The sequence below is a fragment of the Carassius auratus genome, unplaced genomic scaffold (genome assembly GCF_003368295.1).
Source record: "Carassius auratus strain Wakin unplaced genomic scaffold, ASM336829v1 scaf_tig00003761, whole genome shotgun sequence".
In the NCBI taxonomy this organism is placed as follows: Eukaryota; Metazoa; Chordata; class Actinopteri; order Cypriniformes; family Cyprinidae; genus Carassius; species Carassius auratus.
The window spans coordinates 11419-25087 of NW_020523543.1; the positions used below are offsets into that span (position 1 = coordinate 11419).

The following is a 13669-nucleotide window of genomic DNA, read 5'->3' on the forward strand; positions in this document are numbered from 1 at the left end:
TTATTTTTGTTTGGGAGCTTTTATAAAAATAGAGAGTCTGTGCTGAGGATCATTTCAGAAAGATAACAGCTATAAGCATTAAACACTTTTTTAAATAAGTCGAGCTCAAAACTCACTTTCAGTCAGCAGCGAGTGTTTGAAATAACTTGATCCAATGTGGATTATAATCACTAAACAAGGCAGAAATATTTATAAACGATGACATAGTTACATAGTTAAATGTTACATAGTACACATGGTAAAATATGACCGCTTGAAGAAATCAGACGTCAGCTTCTTATTCTCTATCACAGTCGTGTATTTATTAAGTAACTTATATTATCTGTCACAAGCAGGGACGTACTGGGACTGAAATTCAGCCCGGGACTTTAAGACGGAGAGGCCTTTTACGCGAGTGCCCTTGGTGCACGAGCAGGATTTTTTGCAGTTATTTTCATTCTAATAGTGTTTTTATGGTATAAAGACAATCAGATTACGCTGAAGACCTTCAAGAAACTTTAGGATAACACCTGCCTCCTCAGGTTGTATAAGCAAGTCCACTGCACTGAACACAACCAGGTCAGCAAAACCTAATCTCAAACACATAAGTCACACAGTATACTGCGAACTACCAGCATGTCATGTGTACAGTCAGTCGGAGTGATAAAATAGTTACAAATACTCACACCCACTCATACTCAAAAACTACAATGCAGTCCCATACAATAGAGATTGTGTGTGTGTGTGTGTGTGTGTACTCACTTTCAACTCTCCCTGCCTCAGCTTCCCCTGTGCTGGACCCTGTCTCTGCTTACTGACTGTACAGCTACATAACATATGCATGAGAAGAACATGAGTAATAAATATGACAAAGAATAATACATTTTCTAATTCAATCTGTGCTTCAGTCAGGTTATTATCTAGTATGTGGAACTATTGGCATGTTATCCTTTATGTAAATATGTAACATTGTGCTGTATTTTTCTATTTTTGTGTGCGTGTTATTAATAAAGCTTTGATTGATTGATTGATATGCCTAATATGATTGCCTACCCAGCCCTGCACACTGCCCCTCTACCTGTCTGTTTCCTGCTCTTCTCCTCCTGCTGCTCCTTCTCCTCCTCTCTCCTGCTCCTATTCCTCTCTTCTCCTCCTCCTCTCTCTTCCTGCTGCTGCTGCTCCTCCTCGGGGTATAAGTCTTTGGGCTTTATTTAAGTCTGGGGCTTTATTGTGTCATGCATCCCTGACTATTTATGTATTTTTAATGTATGACAAGCGTGTTGGAAGCGTTTCCAGCCAAAATAGAATAGGAAAAGATGTTTATGTCATTTTGACACGAATAAATATTAATAAATTACATTTTGATATTTAAGAGTCTCTAAGTTTTGACATAAATGAAGATATAAATGTAATTTAAACAAATGTATCACCAGAGGCTTATTTTTATTTTTTTACCAGAGTCTTGTCTTATATTATGTCACCTAGCAGCAGCGCTGCGTCAGACACGTTTCTGGTGTGCAAAGACCAGGCAAAGACATGGAAAACGCTACGCAAACACCACGCAGCTTACACTCAACAGAAACGCCACGCTCACGCACAGTCAGCCAGCCAGCGTGTCGCCGCCGCTCGCCGGCCTAATCGTGCACCTGTCCTATCCATGCTGCTGGGTCCTTCCTCATCTGCACTTCCTGCCACAGCACCCTTTTCAGTGCGGAAAAGGTCCGTTAATTTGGCACATTTAGCTGCCTCTTGTGCCAACATTTTTTACTTTTTCATTCTTATTTTTTCGGCCCCACCCATTTCTTTCTCTTCTTTCCTTCGTTTCACCATTTTTACCTTCTGTCTCTGTTGCATTCACACAAACTCAAACCTAACCAAGTAAACTCCTTTGATCGGCGCCTTTGAGCCAATCGGATGTCAGGAAATACGAGGATCAGTCCAAGTTGGGAGGGGCCGCTCGTATCCCCCCTTAAGATTGGAAGTATTGGTTTGGCCCAGTCTGAAACACACACACACAGACACAGACAGACACACGGCTGCGTTCCGCTGCAGATGAGCGGCCGGCCACAGGCCGGTACGGTAGCGTATCATATAAAATAAATAATAATAATAAAAAATAATAATAAAAAATTTGACCACCGGCCGATTCGGCCTTAAATGGACCGGCCGTTCGGGATTGTTCCCGGTATTCCCGATTGCCAATCCGTCCTTGGTCTCAAGCCTCGTCTCGAGAGTTTATCTCACGTTGCCTATCATAAGAGAATATAGCCTAATAATGTTTTTTGTTCGGGAGCTTTTATAAAAATAGAGATATTATCATTCATTATAAATATGACGGCTATACTGTGGCTAATAAACAGAAACAGACTTGACTGAATAAGCAGGCTATTTTCATGAGCGTTAAAAATAAATAAAATAGAAATAAGTGTATTTATGTGTGAATAATTTTGAGTCATGATAAATTAAAACAATATGATCAATGTATCACTTATTCTATAGTTAAAACATCGATGCTTTTGAATTTGAATATATAACAAAGCATGCAAACAAACGGCCCGCTTTTATCATGTTCGTTTTGTGATCGCGCATGTTCCAGTGACTTATTTCTTAGTTTTCTGATAACTTCTTTTTGTTGCTGAAATGATGAGGTTGCATGACGTTGTTCTGAGAGGCGTGTAAAGGGTGTGTTTTAGTGACGTGCAGCGGTGCTTCAAGCTCCACTGTGGAAACCCTGCGCTATTCTGGCCTCGGTGCTACTGGCCTGAGGCTATGAGCCCCGCCCGGCCCGCTTTAAGCCCTGGCTCGCACTGGCCCGACAGTGGAAATGCGGCTATTGATATCATCTATTAATCTCATTTATTGGGCTTCACTTTATTACTCCAGAAATCAAGTAATTTGTCAAATTAAGCTGAAATAACCCACTAGTGACATTTGTGATATGTAGGTAGAATTTTAAAAAGTTATGCAAATTCACACACACAGCCTTAGATCCGAGATCCCCTGTGGATTAGTCTGGGTCTGTGATATCCCCAGTCACCATGTGCCGTCGCGAGGAGAACCAACAGGAGTCTTGGTGATGGAGACGCTGTGCACTGGCAGGGGGAAACTTGTATAAAAACAGGGTTTTCTGGTCTTAAATAGTCTTAATTCATCCTTGCACAATTTTAAGCCTTAAAAGGTCTTAAAACAGAGCAGAAAGTCTGAAATTCCTGAAAGAAATAAATGTACATGCACTGAAAAAAAAATATTTGTTTTTGTCCCAATACAAATACTGAATATTAATATTAAATCTAGATACATTTATTTGAGATGCAAGATGAAGAAATTATCTTTTTTTTATACTTAACATAAACAATATCTGTCACTGGGGTATGAAAATTATTTTTTTATCGGTATTAAGATTTTTCTGAGCACAAAGGCAGCTATTTGTTCTTGTTTTAATCATAAAACTCATTTTGATAAATTTCACAGAACACAAGACTTCTTATATCATAATTTTGCAATTTATTTTGTAAAATTAGGTCTGCTCCCTAGAAATTTACATTTAGAGGACATACTGAGGAGTTGTATTCACTTCAGATTATTTGTATAACTTTCTAAAAAAAAAAAAAAAACTACAGACACCCTGAAAAAGTGCTGCCAGTGACACTTAAACCTCTCTAGAAACTGCTAGTGCACTGTGCCCACCCACACACAACTAACTATTTACATATTAACCAGCTAACACAGAAAACACAAAGGACTCACTTCCAGGGCCTTGAAGAAGAAGATGCAGGTGGCGCTGTCTTCAGCATCCCGAAGGCTCTCTCCACAATGTTGCTTGGAGGATTCTGTACAGACTCTCTGTAATGTATGACGAGGCAGGGGGGTGGCATGCGTCTATTGCACCAGCCACCATGCAAAAAGCTGGAGACCCAGGCAGCTGGACAAAACCTGCCCCCTCTTCCTCCAGGTCATCCGGGGTCGGGAAAGCGATCACCCTCCTCAAAATACAGATGACTTCCCTGCTGATTCTGTGCACAGGGTGATGCACCGTGGACTTTGGGATGTCAAAGGCCAGAGACACCACCAGATATGATGCTGCATGGGCCAGCCAGTACAGGAACACCAGCACCTCAATATCCTTTTCCCAGCCATGGTCAGAGTCTGACTTCAAAGCAGCGATGAGGGACATGATGGACTGTCGTGAAAGACAGAGGTCGAGACGAAGGTCAGATCCATCTTCGAAGTACAGTGGAAGGATTGGCACAGCAGCATTCAGACAGCAAGTAGTCTGTAAATGTGTATAGAATTTATTTTATGTATATATTATATCTATTTATATTTACCTAGGCTATTTATACTTTTAATATTTTTGAGTATGTATATATTGTATTCATTCTCTTTTTCTCTTTCACTCTTTCTCTCTCTATGTGTGTGTGTATATATCTATATCTATATCTATATATATATATATATATATATATATATATATATATATATATATATATATATACACACACACAATTGTGTATGCATTCATTCAAGTTTATTCATTTATTCATGTGTCTTAATTCTGAAGACGCATGACACGTGACGACATCAACATGTACATGTACGTCCTAGTTCCAGTCATACTTCTCTCATTCATACTAACGTTATATAGAACATAGTCGTTTAACGGTCGGGTAGTAAGTTCAAATTCAAATGTGGCACCAGTACGTGATGTCGGACGCGACCTACTCAATCATTACGCGCTCTACACTCCTATCCTGTAGGTGGCGGGATGGTACCATATACATTGGTTTACCAACCTCATTAACACCAGAAGAAGCCATCACCGCGCAACTGAGAAGTTGAGCAGCTGATCGGACTGCGAGGAAACTCAGCGTGAAGTTTGGAGAAACAAACTACATGGTAGTGTTATCCTAAATATCTATATCTTGATACCGATCATGAAATATCACTCATCTTCCACGCTGTCATACACGCTGCGTCTCGCTCTCTCTCTCTCTCTCTCTCTCTCTCTGTTTCCTCTCCGACAGCGAGTCTGACAATCATCCATCACAGTCTCAAACAGACGTTACACATGAACCGCCTGCTCTCACTCTCACTGCTCGTGCACGGTGTGCGATCACGATCTCACGTGCTAGAAATGACTCCCGGATTAAACTTCGTCAACAGTTCGTCAATATAACGATACCATTCAGAATAGATCCACGCCTGACCGATGAACATGTTTCTGTACATGTCAATGGCTTGTAAGTTAAATGCATCTGAAAGTCAACAATCAAAAATGGAACTTAATTTAGTTGCAGTGTAAGTACGCTGGAGATGTTTGGGAATGGGGTATCTGTCTGATTTGTACATATAAATATCCTAGTCTGTCTAACTGCATCACTACATTGATATTACAGCTCAAGGCCATCTGATGATCCGTTTAACTTATCTAAACAAATTTTTTTCTCTTAAAACACTGCCTGTGAAAATTCAGTGTTCTCATATTTTGAATACGTTAAGATTTATTAATTTAGCAGATGCTTTTATCAAAGCGACTTACCACTGGGGAATACATTAAGTGATTAATCTTAAAGAAAAAAGACACAGGAAGTGATCGTTATACCAGGTTTCAAGCATTGTTCAAATAAGAACAAGCTAGGCAGGCAAAGATTAAATAAAAGGGAAAAATTATTTTTTTTTCTCATTTTTGGAAATTAAATTCAGTTTGAACTCAAATTTGAAATCATGCTTCATTTTGCTGTAAACCTTTGATTTTAATAATGAATTAGTAAATGCTGGAATAAACATGAGCTAAGATGAATAGATTCTTAGCTTAACTAAAGTAGATAACTAATGTTAACTAATGAGCCTTATTATAAAGTGTTACCAGTATGAATAACATTTTTGTGTGGTTTTGTTAATTTCAGTAGAACTTTGGTTATTTTATTGTTTTATTTTATTTTAAATGTTTTATTCAGTATCATTAAAATTGAGTTAAACTTAAAGGCCATGTTGCAGGTTAAACACCACTTTCGATTAATGGGTACATAAATACCTCAAGATATGTATATCATTTTAAAAATGTCTCAAAAATGGTCTTAAAGACCTATTTTTTTAAGTTTTTGGTATTAACGTTTTTTTTACGCAACTCGGTGATGACGTCATGTTGGGGAGAAGTCGAGGAAAGGTAGCCTCAGTCTAGTATGATGCAGCGTTCCAGGCAACCCGTAACCCATGTTTTTCCAACCTTAAACCCTTGAAAGTGCACTGGAACGGCAATCAAATCCGTGACTTCCCACCCGTGAACTCGTGTCTCATACTAGATCGATGTACTCCGAGGTCACACAGCACGCGAAACAACGATGACAGCCCATACGAATAATACTGCCTACGGATGCAAGTAGTGTTTATGCAAGTATTTTATTTATTTGTTACTGTCATTGAATAGCACAGAGTGAAAAATCAATGTTTTCTTTATATCTAGTGGCAGTGATCATGACGTTAGTTCAGAGAAGTACCGGTAACCTTTGTCATAGTGTCGTAGAACTGGTAAATTTTGTCTTTGTCATCTAGAAATAAAAGGCATCATGCTAGCTATATGGACGTTTCAAAGCGTTTATCTCGTCCTCCGGTGAAAATGTTGTTGCAAACGTAGCCGTGTGTCTGTCGCTGTGTTTGACAGGAGCTTGTGTGGGTGCCTTCCCATGTTAACTGCGTTAGAAAGCTTGTGCTGTAGGGAAGTGAGTGCGTTTGGGTCGCTGTTTGTCGCTATCTCACTATTTATCTGTCTGTCTATCTATCTATATCCTGTATCTAGTCTATCTATCTATCTATATATATGTATTTATCTGAATACTCTCGTCTCTCTAGTCACTCTCAATGCTCTCAAGGCGGCTTTGGTAAATTCTCTCCCCAACGTGATGTGATACAGTGCATTGTGGGGAAAAGAGACCGCTGTAAGATAGTACCTACTTTTTCGTATTATATTCCGTTTTGTGATACCCAACAACATAAAATCGATGGATAACAGATTAAATGTTTATTACCAACAAGCAAATTGCACATATTCGTTAAAAAATTTACCTTGCAACACGGCCTTTAAAAAGACTTAGAAAAAACTAAATAATAAATAATCATTACAAAGCATTTTTGCTTTTCAGCCAAGTGCATCCAGAACTTTCGTTTTGTGTTTCGGACCAGAATTTTCATTTCGGTGCATCCCTAGATGTAAGACAACATGTTTATTTTAATTTAAATGTAACAGTAATTTACTTTCAAATGCCCCAATTGCTGAAAGGTCTGAACAACTTTTTTGTACAAGTTCATGTTGCACTGTAATATCACAAGATATCGCAATATATTTAAAATCGCAATAATATTGTACCGTGACGCAAGTTTCTTGATATCGTATCGTGAGGCCTCTGGTGATTCGCACCCCTAATTTTAAATGAACAGTTTTAGACCGCTGCTGGAGTTGAATGCGACGCGTCCAGAGTAGGGATGTAACGATTAATCGATGATCGGTTAATTGTCGATAAGAGCTTGATCGATTGAGGCTGTTGATGGTCTGTTGACTGATGTAATATTGAGCTGCGTGCGGCTCGTGCGAAGAACATGTGCGAGCGGCTGTGAGTGACAGTGACCGTATATAAATGCATCATCATTAATTCAAAATGTGATTTAAACTTTAAAAGTACATTAAAATAGAAACAACACAAAAGTTCTTCAACATGAAAAGCAATAGAAATGTAGTCATTTCATCAGATAACTGCGCTCTGCAGGGCTGCGGGACACAGGACAGATAGTCTATTCATTCCTACGACTTATTGATTTGTGGCAATTGTCCATGTTTCGTTAATTTTGTTCGCTAAATAACCCATGATTTAACTGAAATTAAACAAATTAATAAATAGAACGAATTATTAATTCATGAAATCTTTCACTTTCCTTCCCATGTTATTTTCCTAACCCTGCGAAAAAGGTTTTTTTTCCCCCCCTGTATCAGCTGTTTTGATCGCACTGGAGCACATGTATATTCTAGCAATTCAGGCTACGTCTACATTAATCCGTCAGTGTTTTGCAAACTTTGTCTTATCCACACTGAAACATCAGAAAACTTTAAATTAGCTTTCTGCACATGTGCAAAGCCTCAAAAGAGCTCACTGTAGATGATACATACAGAACCGACATGATTTTTATGCAGTTTTTTTAACAGTATTATTTTATTAATTCAGTATATATTTTATTGCAAATAGCATTTTAAATTGCATGCATTAACGCTCTAATTTTGACGCACTTATTAAAAGGCTTTTTGAAATACCCTTAGAGCAAAAATGTAGGAGCTCTAAAATGAAGACTGTAAGGCTTATACACTTTGACTCCTGAGATGGACAGTACACTCAGTGTATTAACATAGGCTACTTAACATTAACATGCAACCTGTATCTGGATGTTGTCCACATACATATTGAAAATAATTATGAATACATTTTTACACTTGATTTTATTCTGATTAGTCTGTAGTAATTCACTCTAGTCGATTACATTGTTATCCTTTTTTACCGCAAAGATAGTCTGCGTCAGGTAAGTAACTGGCTAACATTCAGTTGAATGTTGGCATAGGGCACACCATCTGTATCTTTAGAGATCCCGCTAACACTTGGTATTAGTTCAAGTGTACTTAGATTGTAAGGGCTTATAGGGAATTTCCGTCTAGGTCAACTGGATGTTATTAGACCAACCTAAATAGGTGAGCCTATGTTTATTGTAATATTATGTGAAACCATGGCATGACCAAACCAAAGCTACTATCAGAGAAAGTAATGTTGGTTGGTTTATATTAGAGCCCGACCGATATGGATTTTTGGGGGCCGATGCCGATATTAACTCGAAAAGAGCCGATTTATAAGCCGATATTTTGATTTTGAAAATAAACTGGATATTAGACCCATTTCCTATAAGCTGCACTTACACAACATTCAATAGCAAAATATCTGCCTGTTCTATGTATGTGGGCTGTATAAACCATTTTCCAGAAGAGATTATGTAAAAAAAAAAAAAGCCTTAGATTATAGTCTCAATGACTAAACAATTGCACATCAAAAGTATATATTTTTTAATGGTCAAAAAAACAGTCTGGTTTTTAACATTTAACACTTTTACTTTCTTCCAGTTGAAGCTGGTTTTAACAGTCTGTGTTTGTTCTGTTAATAAATTATAATACTAAAGTTAAAGTATTTGCAGAAGTAGTCCCACACTTTGCTGCTACAGCATTCACCTTTTTCAGGTATCTGTAGGGCAGAAAGAGAGACAGAGAAAGAATAAGCATGTGTATTAATAATATCACCATGTATCATTACTCGTGTCATCATTAGAATTAGAATTATAATAAACAGGGATCTCCTACATAGGCAAAAATGAGAAATATATATATTTTTTTATTTGTCAACCAATAGGTATTACCTATTACCTACTTCTATTTAACAATATTACAACATTTTCCTGTTATGTCTTTAAAGCTGCTTTGAAACAATCTGTAAAAAATAAAAATAAATTAAAAAAAGCGCTTGTTCAGCTCACATTTATTTACATGTCCCCTCTGGTTAATCATTTCTGACCCACCTACTCGAAGTTGAATGGTTAACGTTAGTGTCATGAACACACCGCTGTCAATTTTGAGAAGAACCACCTTCAATCAAGTTAATAGCAAGCATTTAAGGGGCCTGCTAAAAAGGAAGCTATATTAGCGTTAGAATAACATAAGGCTGTAAATATCGAATATTTTAGTAATCGGGTCTATGATAGGCTTTTGTACATTCTGCTGAACAACAGCCTTTAACTGGACTTTTATTTTGACGGGTTGGCGTACATTTACAGTTCTGTGTATGTGATGTGGCGCTGTTTTTACTTAAATCAAACGGTTAAATACTCATGAAGTGACTGTCAGAGCAGTTCTGGAGATGTTGTTCATGTGTTCACGTGCTTATTTAGTGAGACAGCGGACGCTGAATTCACCGCGAGCTTAAAGCGCGCTTACGTGTGTTTAATGAATGAAGAGGCGCTTCTGCGCCATTCATTAACAGAGACGCGCAGAACATGCAGGATTCATATTTAAAAAGACTATTCCGGCTTAATACTTACAGATATTCGTCCATATCGTGATTTGATGTAAGTGCAATGACCTATTTTTAATGAATTCATTCAATAACATAACAGCTGTTGTTTTTTCGAGGCACGCTGTACATAACTTCTAGTCATTGCCCCCCTGCCACAGTTACCCGGTCATTATGTGGGAAAGACTGCAGATATATTTAGAATAAGTTAAACGATAACGTTATAGTTTGACATCTTATTAACGTTCACACTCTTCCACTGATAAACATGGTATTAGCTCCGTGGCTAATCTAATATAGCAATGCATTAGTGGCTGTAAGTGATGTTACAGAATATTTATAAGTGATAATGATAGGACCGTTAGCTAGAACTACCACATCATTGTATATACAGTGTATGAACTAAATCATTTCACATGAAGAACGACAGACTCACCGTCAAAACAGAAAAAAAATCTCCGTGGCTGGCTTGGCTTATCGCTTTCTTCGCTAGTGAATTTCTGGCGCTGTTGTCAACTCTGGAGCTGCAGCGCTCCCTCTGGTGGGTAAACTATGCAACACTCATAACATGAGTAAAGCATGAGACTCCGTTTCTCATGTTCCGTCGGCCATTATAAACGCCGATGCCGATTTAAATGCAATAAGCTCATATCGGCCGATAATATCAGCCGGCCGATATATCGGTCGGGCTCTAGTTTTTTATCTATAGTAGTGGTCTTGACTTCTGACTAAAAATAATGTTGCTTTATTCAAGTGTGTACAAATCTATGGGGGCTGATTAAAAGTACTATAAGAATGAGCAAGCATAGGAGCAGCCGTCTGAAGTATTAGTCGAAGACTTCTGTCTAATAACCTAGACTGACGAGAATCTGACCGTTAGATACAGTAAGGCCAAAGCGATATCTTTGAGCAACATGAGCACCAGAATGAATGAGTATAGCAACATTAAATAATAAATAGGATAATCAGATGTCTAGATAAATAATCCTACAAATTAGGGCTGGGCGATATATCTAACGATATGATCATGCGCATCTAATCAGTAAAGCTGCTTCCATGATCACCGCTAAAATCGCCATCACCTGCTTATAATTGGAGTGGTATTTAATAGACAGAGCCGTAGATCGCTGACAAGCTACGCCATATCGCATTCATTATCCCAGATGAATCGCCTTCGATAATGGACGCGATATGGCGTAGCTTGTCAGTGATCTACGGCTCTGTTTATTAAATGCCACTCCAATTATAAGCAGGTGATGGCGATTTTAGCGGTGATCATGGAAGCAGCTTAACTGATTAGATGCGCATGATCATATCGTTAGATTTGTCGCCCAGCCCTGCTATAAATGATCAATAATAATCACCATTCTAACCCAAATGCGAGGTCATAATAAAATGGCGACAAATTAAATAATAAAATGGAGTCAGATTTGGATGAACCTAAATTTAATAACTTTGCACATCAAAAAGACTGAACACACAATAAATCTCCAGCCACCATCGGATATATTGCTTGGACCTAACAATTGACATGGCTTTCTAAGAGTTTCTCCTAAATAGGCAAATCAGGAACTGCTTTTAGCCTTAAGATTTTGTGAATATGGCCCCAGAACTCTTTACTGAGGGAAATGCTTGATTTTTCAGTTTTTCTAAAGATGACAGTTGAGTTGTGTGCCATTTTATGTCCTTAAAGTGACTGGCTCTAAAATGAGTCTTCATGAGGAGAGAGGTTTGGAGAATGATCACTATCAGAACAAGAGAGCAGCATCTTCAGAGCCCAGCTGTGTGTCTATGAGGAGCGAGCAATCCATGCCAGAACCCCTACACTTCAGTACTGGAGCTGTGACCTTTAACCCCAGGTGAGATGATAACCAGTGCTGGAGACAAGAGACAGTGTTTAAACAACAGCGATAAAGAGAAATAATGTGAATTACTGCTGTGTTTCTCAAGTGACTCTGAGAACAAGAGAGTAGCATCTCAAGAGCCCAGCTGTGTGTCTATGAGGAGCGAGCAGTCCATGCCAGAACCCCTACACTTCAGTGCTGGAGCTGTGACCTTTAACCCCAGGTGAGATGGTTACTAATACTAGAGACAAGAGACTGTATTTAAATATCAGTGATGAAGCCATGAGGCTCGTCTCAAATGTCTTTGCTCCATCACAGGCTGCATTAACATGCGATCACCGTGATCGGATCATCATTCAATCAGAACACAGTGTGTTTACACTTGGCAACATTAACTGACTTTTCTATTAAAATTAAATAAATAGTGTTCCTGTAGCACAATTGGTAGAGCATTGCGCTATCAAGCGCAAGGTTGGGGTTCGATTCCCTGGGAACATATGATAGGTAAAAATTTATAGCCTGAATAAACTTTTATTCAAAGCGACTTACAGTGCAATTAATACATTTAATTTAGACTTTTCTATCTAAAAAATATTTAATATTTTAAAAATAGTATATTTATATAAGTCTGCAGAGAGTGGCCCCCAGTGCAAAGTCAACCTGAAGTGGGACATTTTACAAATCAATGAAATGTGAAGGAGTCTCATTAGCGCTCCAGACGGGTGTTCTCCGTCTTTTCTTCTGACAGTTCGCGAGAGGAGGGTGGGGTTTTGCCTGACGTCCACCTGTGAATGCAGACACGATGGCTGGACTGCGTTTACATTATGCTGAGATCCAATCACAATGTGTCCTAGACAACATCTGAAGCAGGACACGCTGATCGGATTATATTCAGATCAGAAGTGTGTTAACACTTGTCTATTCAATGTATATGTGGACAACATCTGGATACAGATCGCATATTAACTCCAAGTGTAAACACAACCATAGAGTGCTCTCACCTGATCCAGATTCATCCATCATTGTTATCAGCTGTGTGTCCTTTAACAGTGTTTTGGTCAATCTGGTTTTAGTTTTCTGCCGTTTATATACTTTCAGTCCTATTTTTCATGAGGGAGAGATTTGAGATAAAGGGCTCTGTATGGGGATGTGACAGCGGAGTTGGAGACACCGGTTACACTTTATTTTTATTATTATTTTTTTTTAAGACTTATTATTGCTGTTTTTGCCTAGGTAAGAACAGTTACACCAAGTTTTATAGGCCGGGTAAATAATTTGAAAATAGTATTTCTGTCGAATGAGAAAAGTTCATTCATACATTTAAAAAGTTTTTTGATGTAGAAATTTTTTGCCAAACACATCCAGAGAGTTTTCTATTAGTGTGAGAAAAGCACTTGGGTGCATTAATGATCTAAAGAAACAATGCTTTAGTGAAACACAATGTGTTTAATCTTTCAAACATGGTTAAAATTGTAGGCGTAATTATTTTTCTGAGTCTAAGCAATTCGATTAAAATGAAAACACATTTTACATTACAAAAAATAAAACAACAAATATGATTTTGCACATACTTAAACATTTTAGTTTACTCAGATGTGTGTGTTTGTGTGGTTCAGGTATACCCTACGTTTTCCTTGCTTGTTTTTTCCTGAATTGCTAATGCAACCTTTTCACACCACAGATACTGAATAAAATCAAATATTGCTTGGTAATTGGTCAGCAAAGTATTGATAGTTGTGTAAATATTGTTAAAAT

General features: G+C 38.0%; 1 protein-coding gene across 1 annotated transcript in view; it reads left to right on the top strand.

Annotated features, from left to right (window-relative positions):
* Positions 1-4649: 4649 nt before the first annotated feature.
* Positions 4650-13669, top strand: part of LOC113070305 (NACHT, LRR and PYD domains-containing protein 3-like) — a 30046-nt gene continuing 21026 nt past the window's right edge. Inside the window, exons 1-3 of the mRNA XM_026243546.1 lie at positions 4650-4875; positions 11764-11929; positions 12021-12137. Of these exons, the coding sequence (XP_026099331.1) occupies positions 11778-11929; positions 12021-12137 (269 nt within the window). The 5' untranslated portion in view covers positions 4650-4875; positions 11764-11777. The remainder of the gene's footprint in view (positions 4876-11763; positions 11930-12020; positions 12138-13669) is intronic.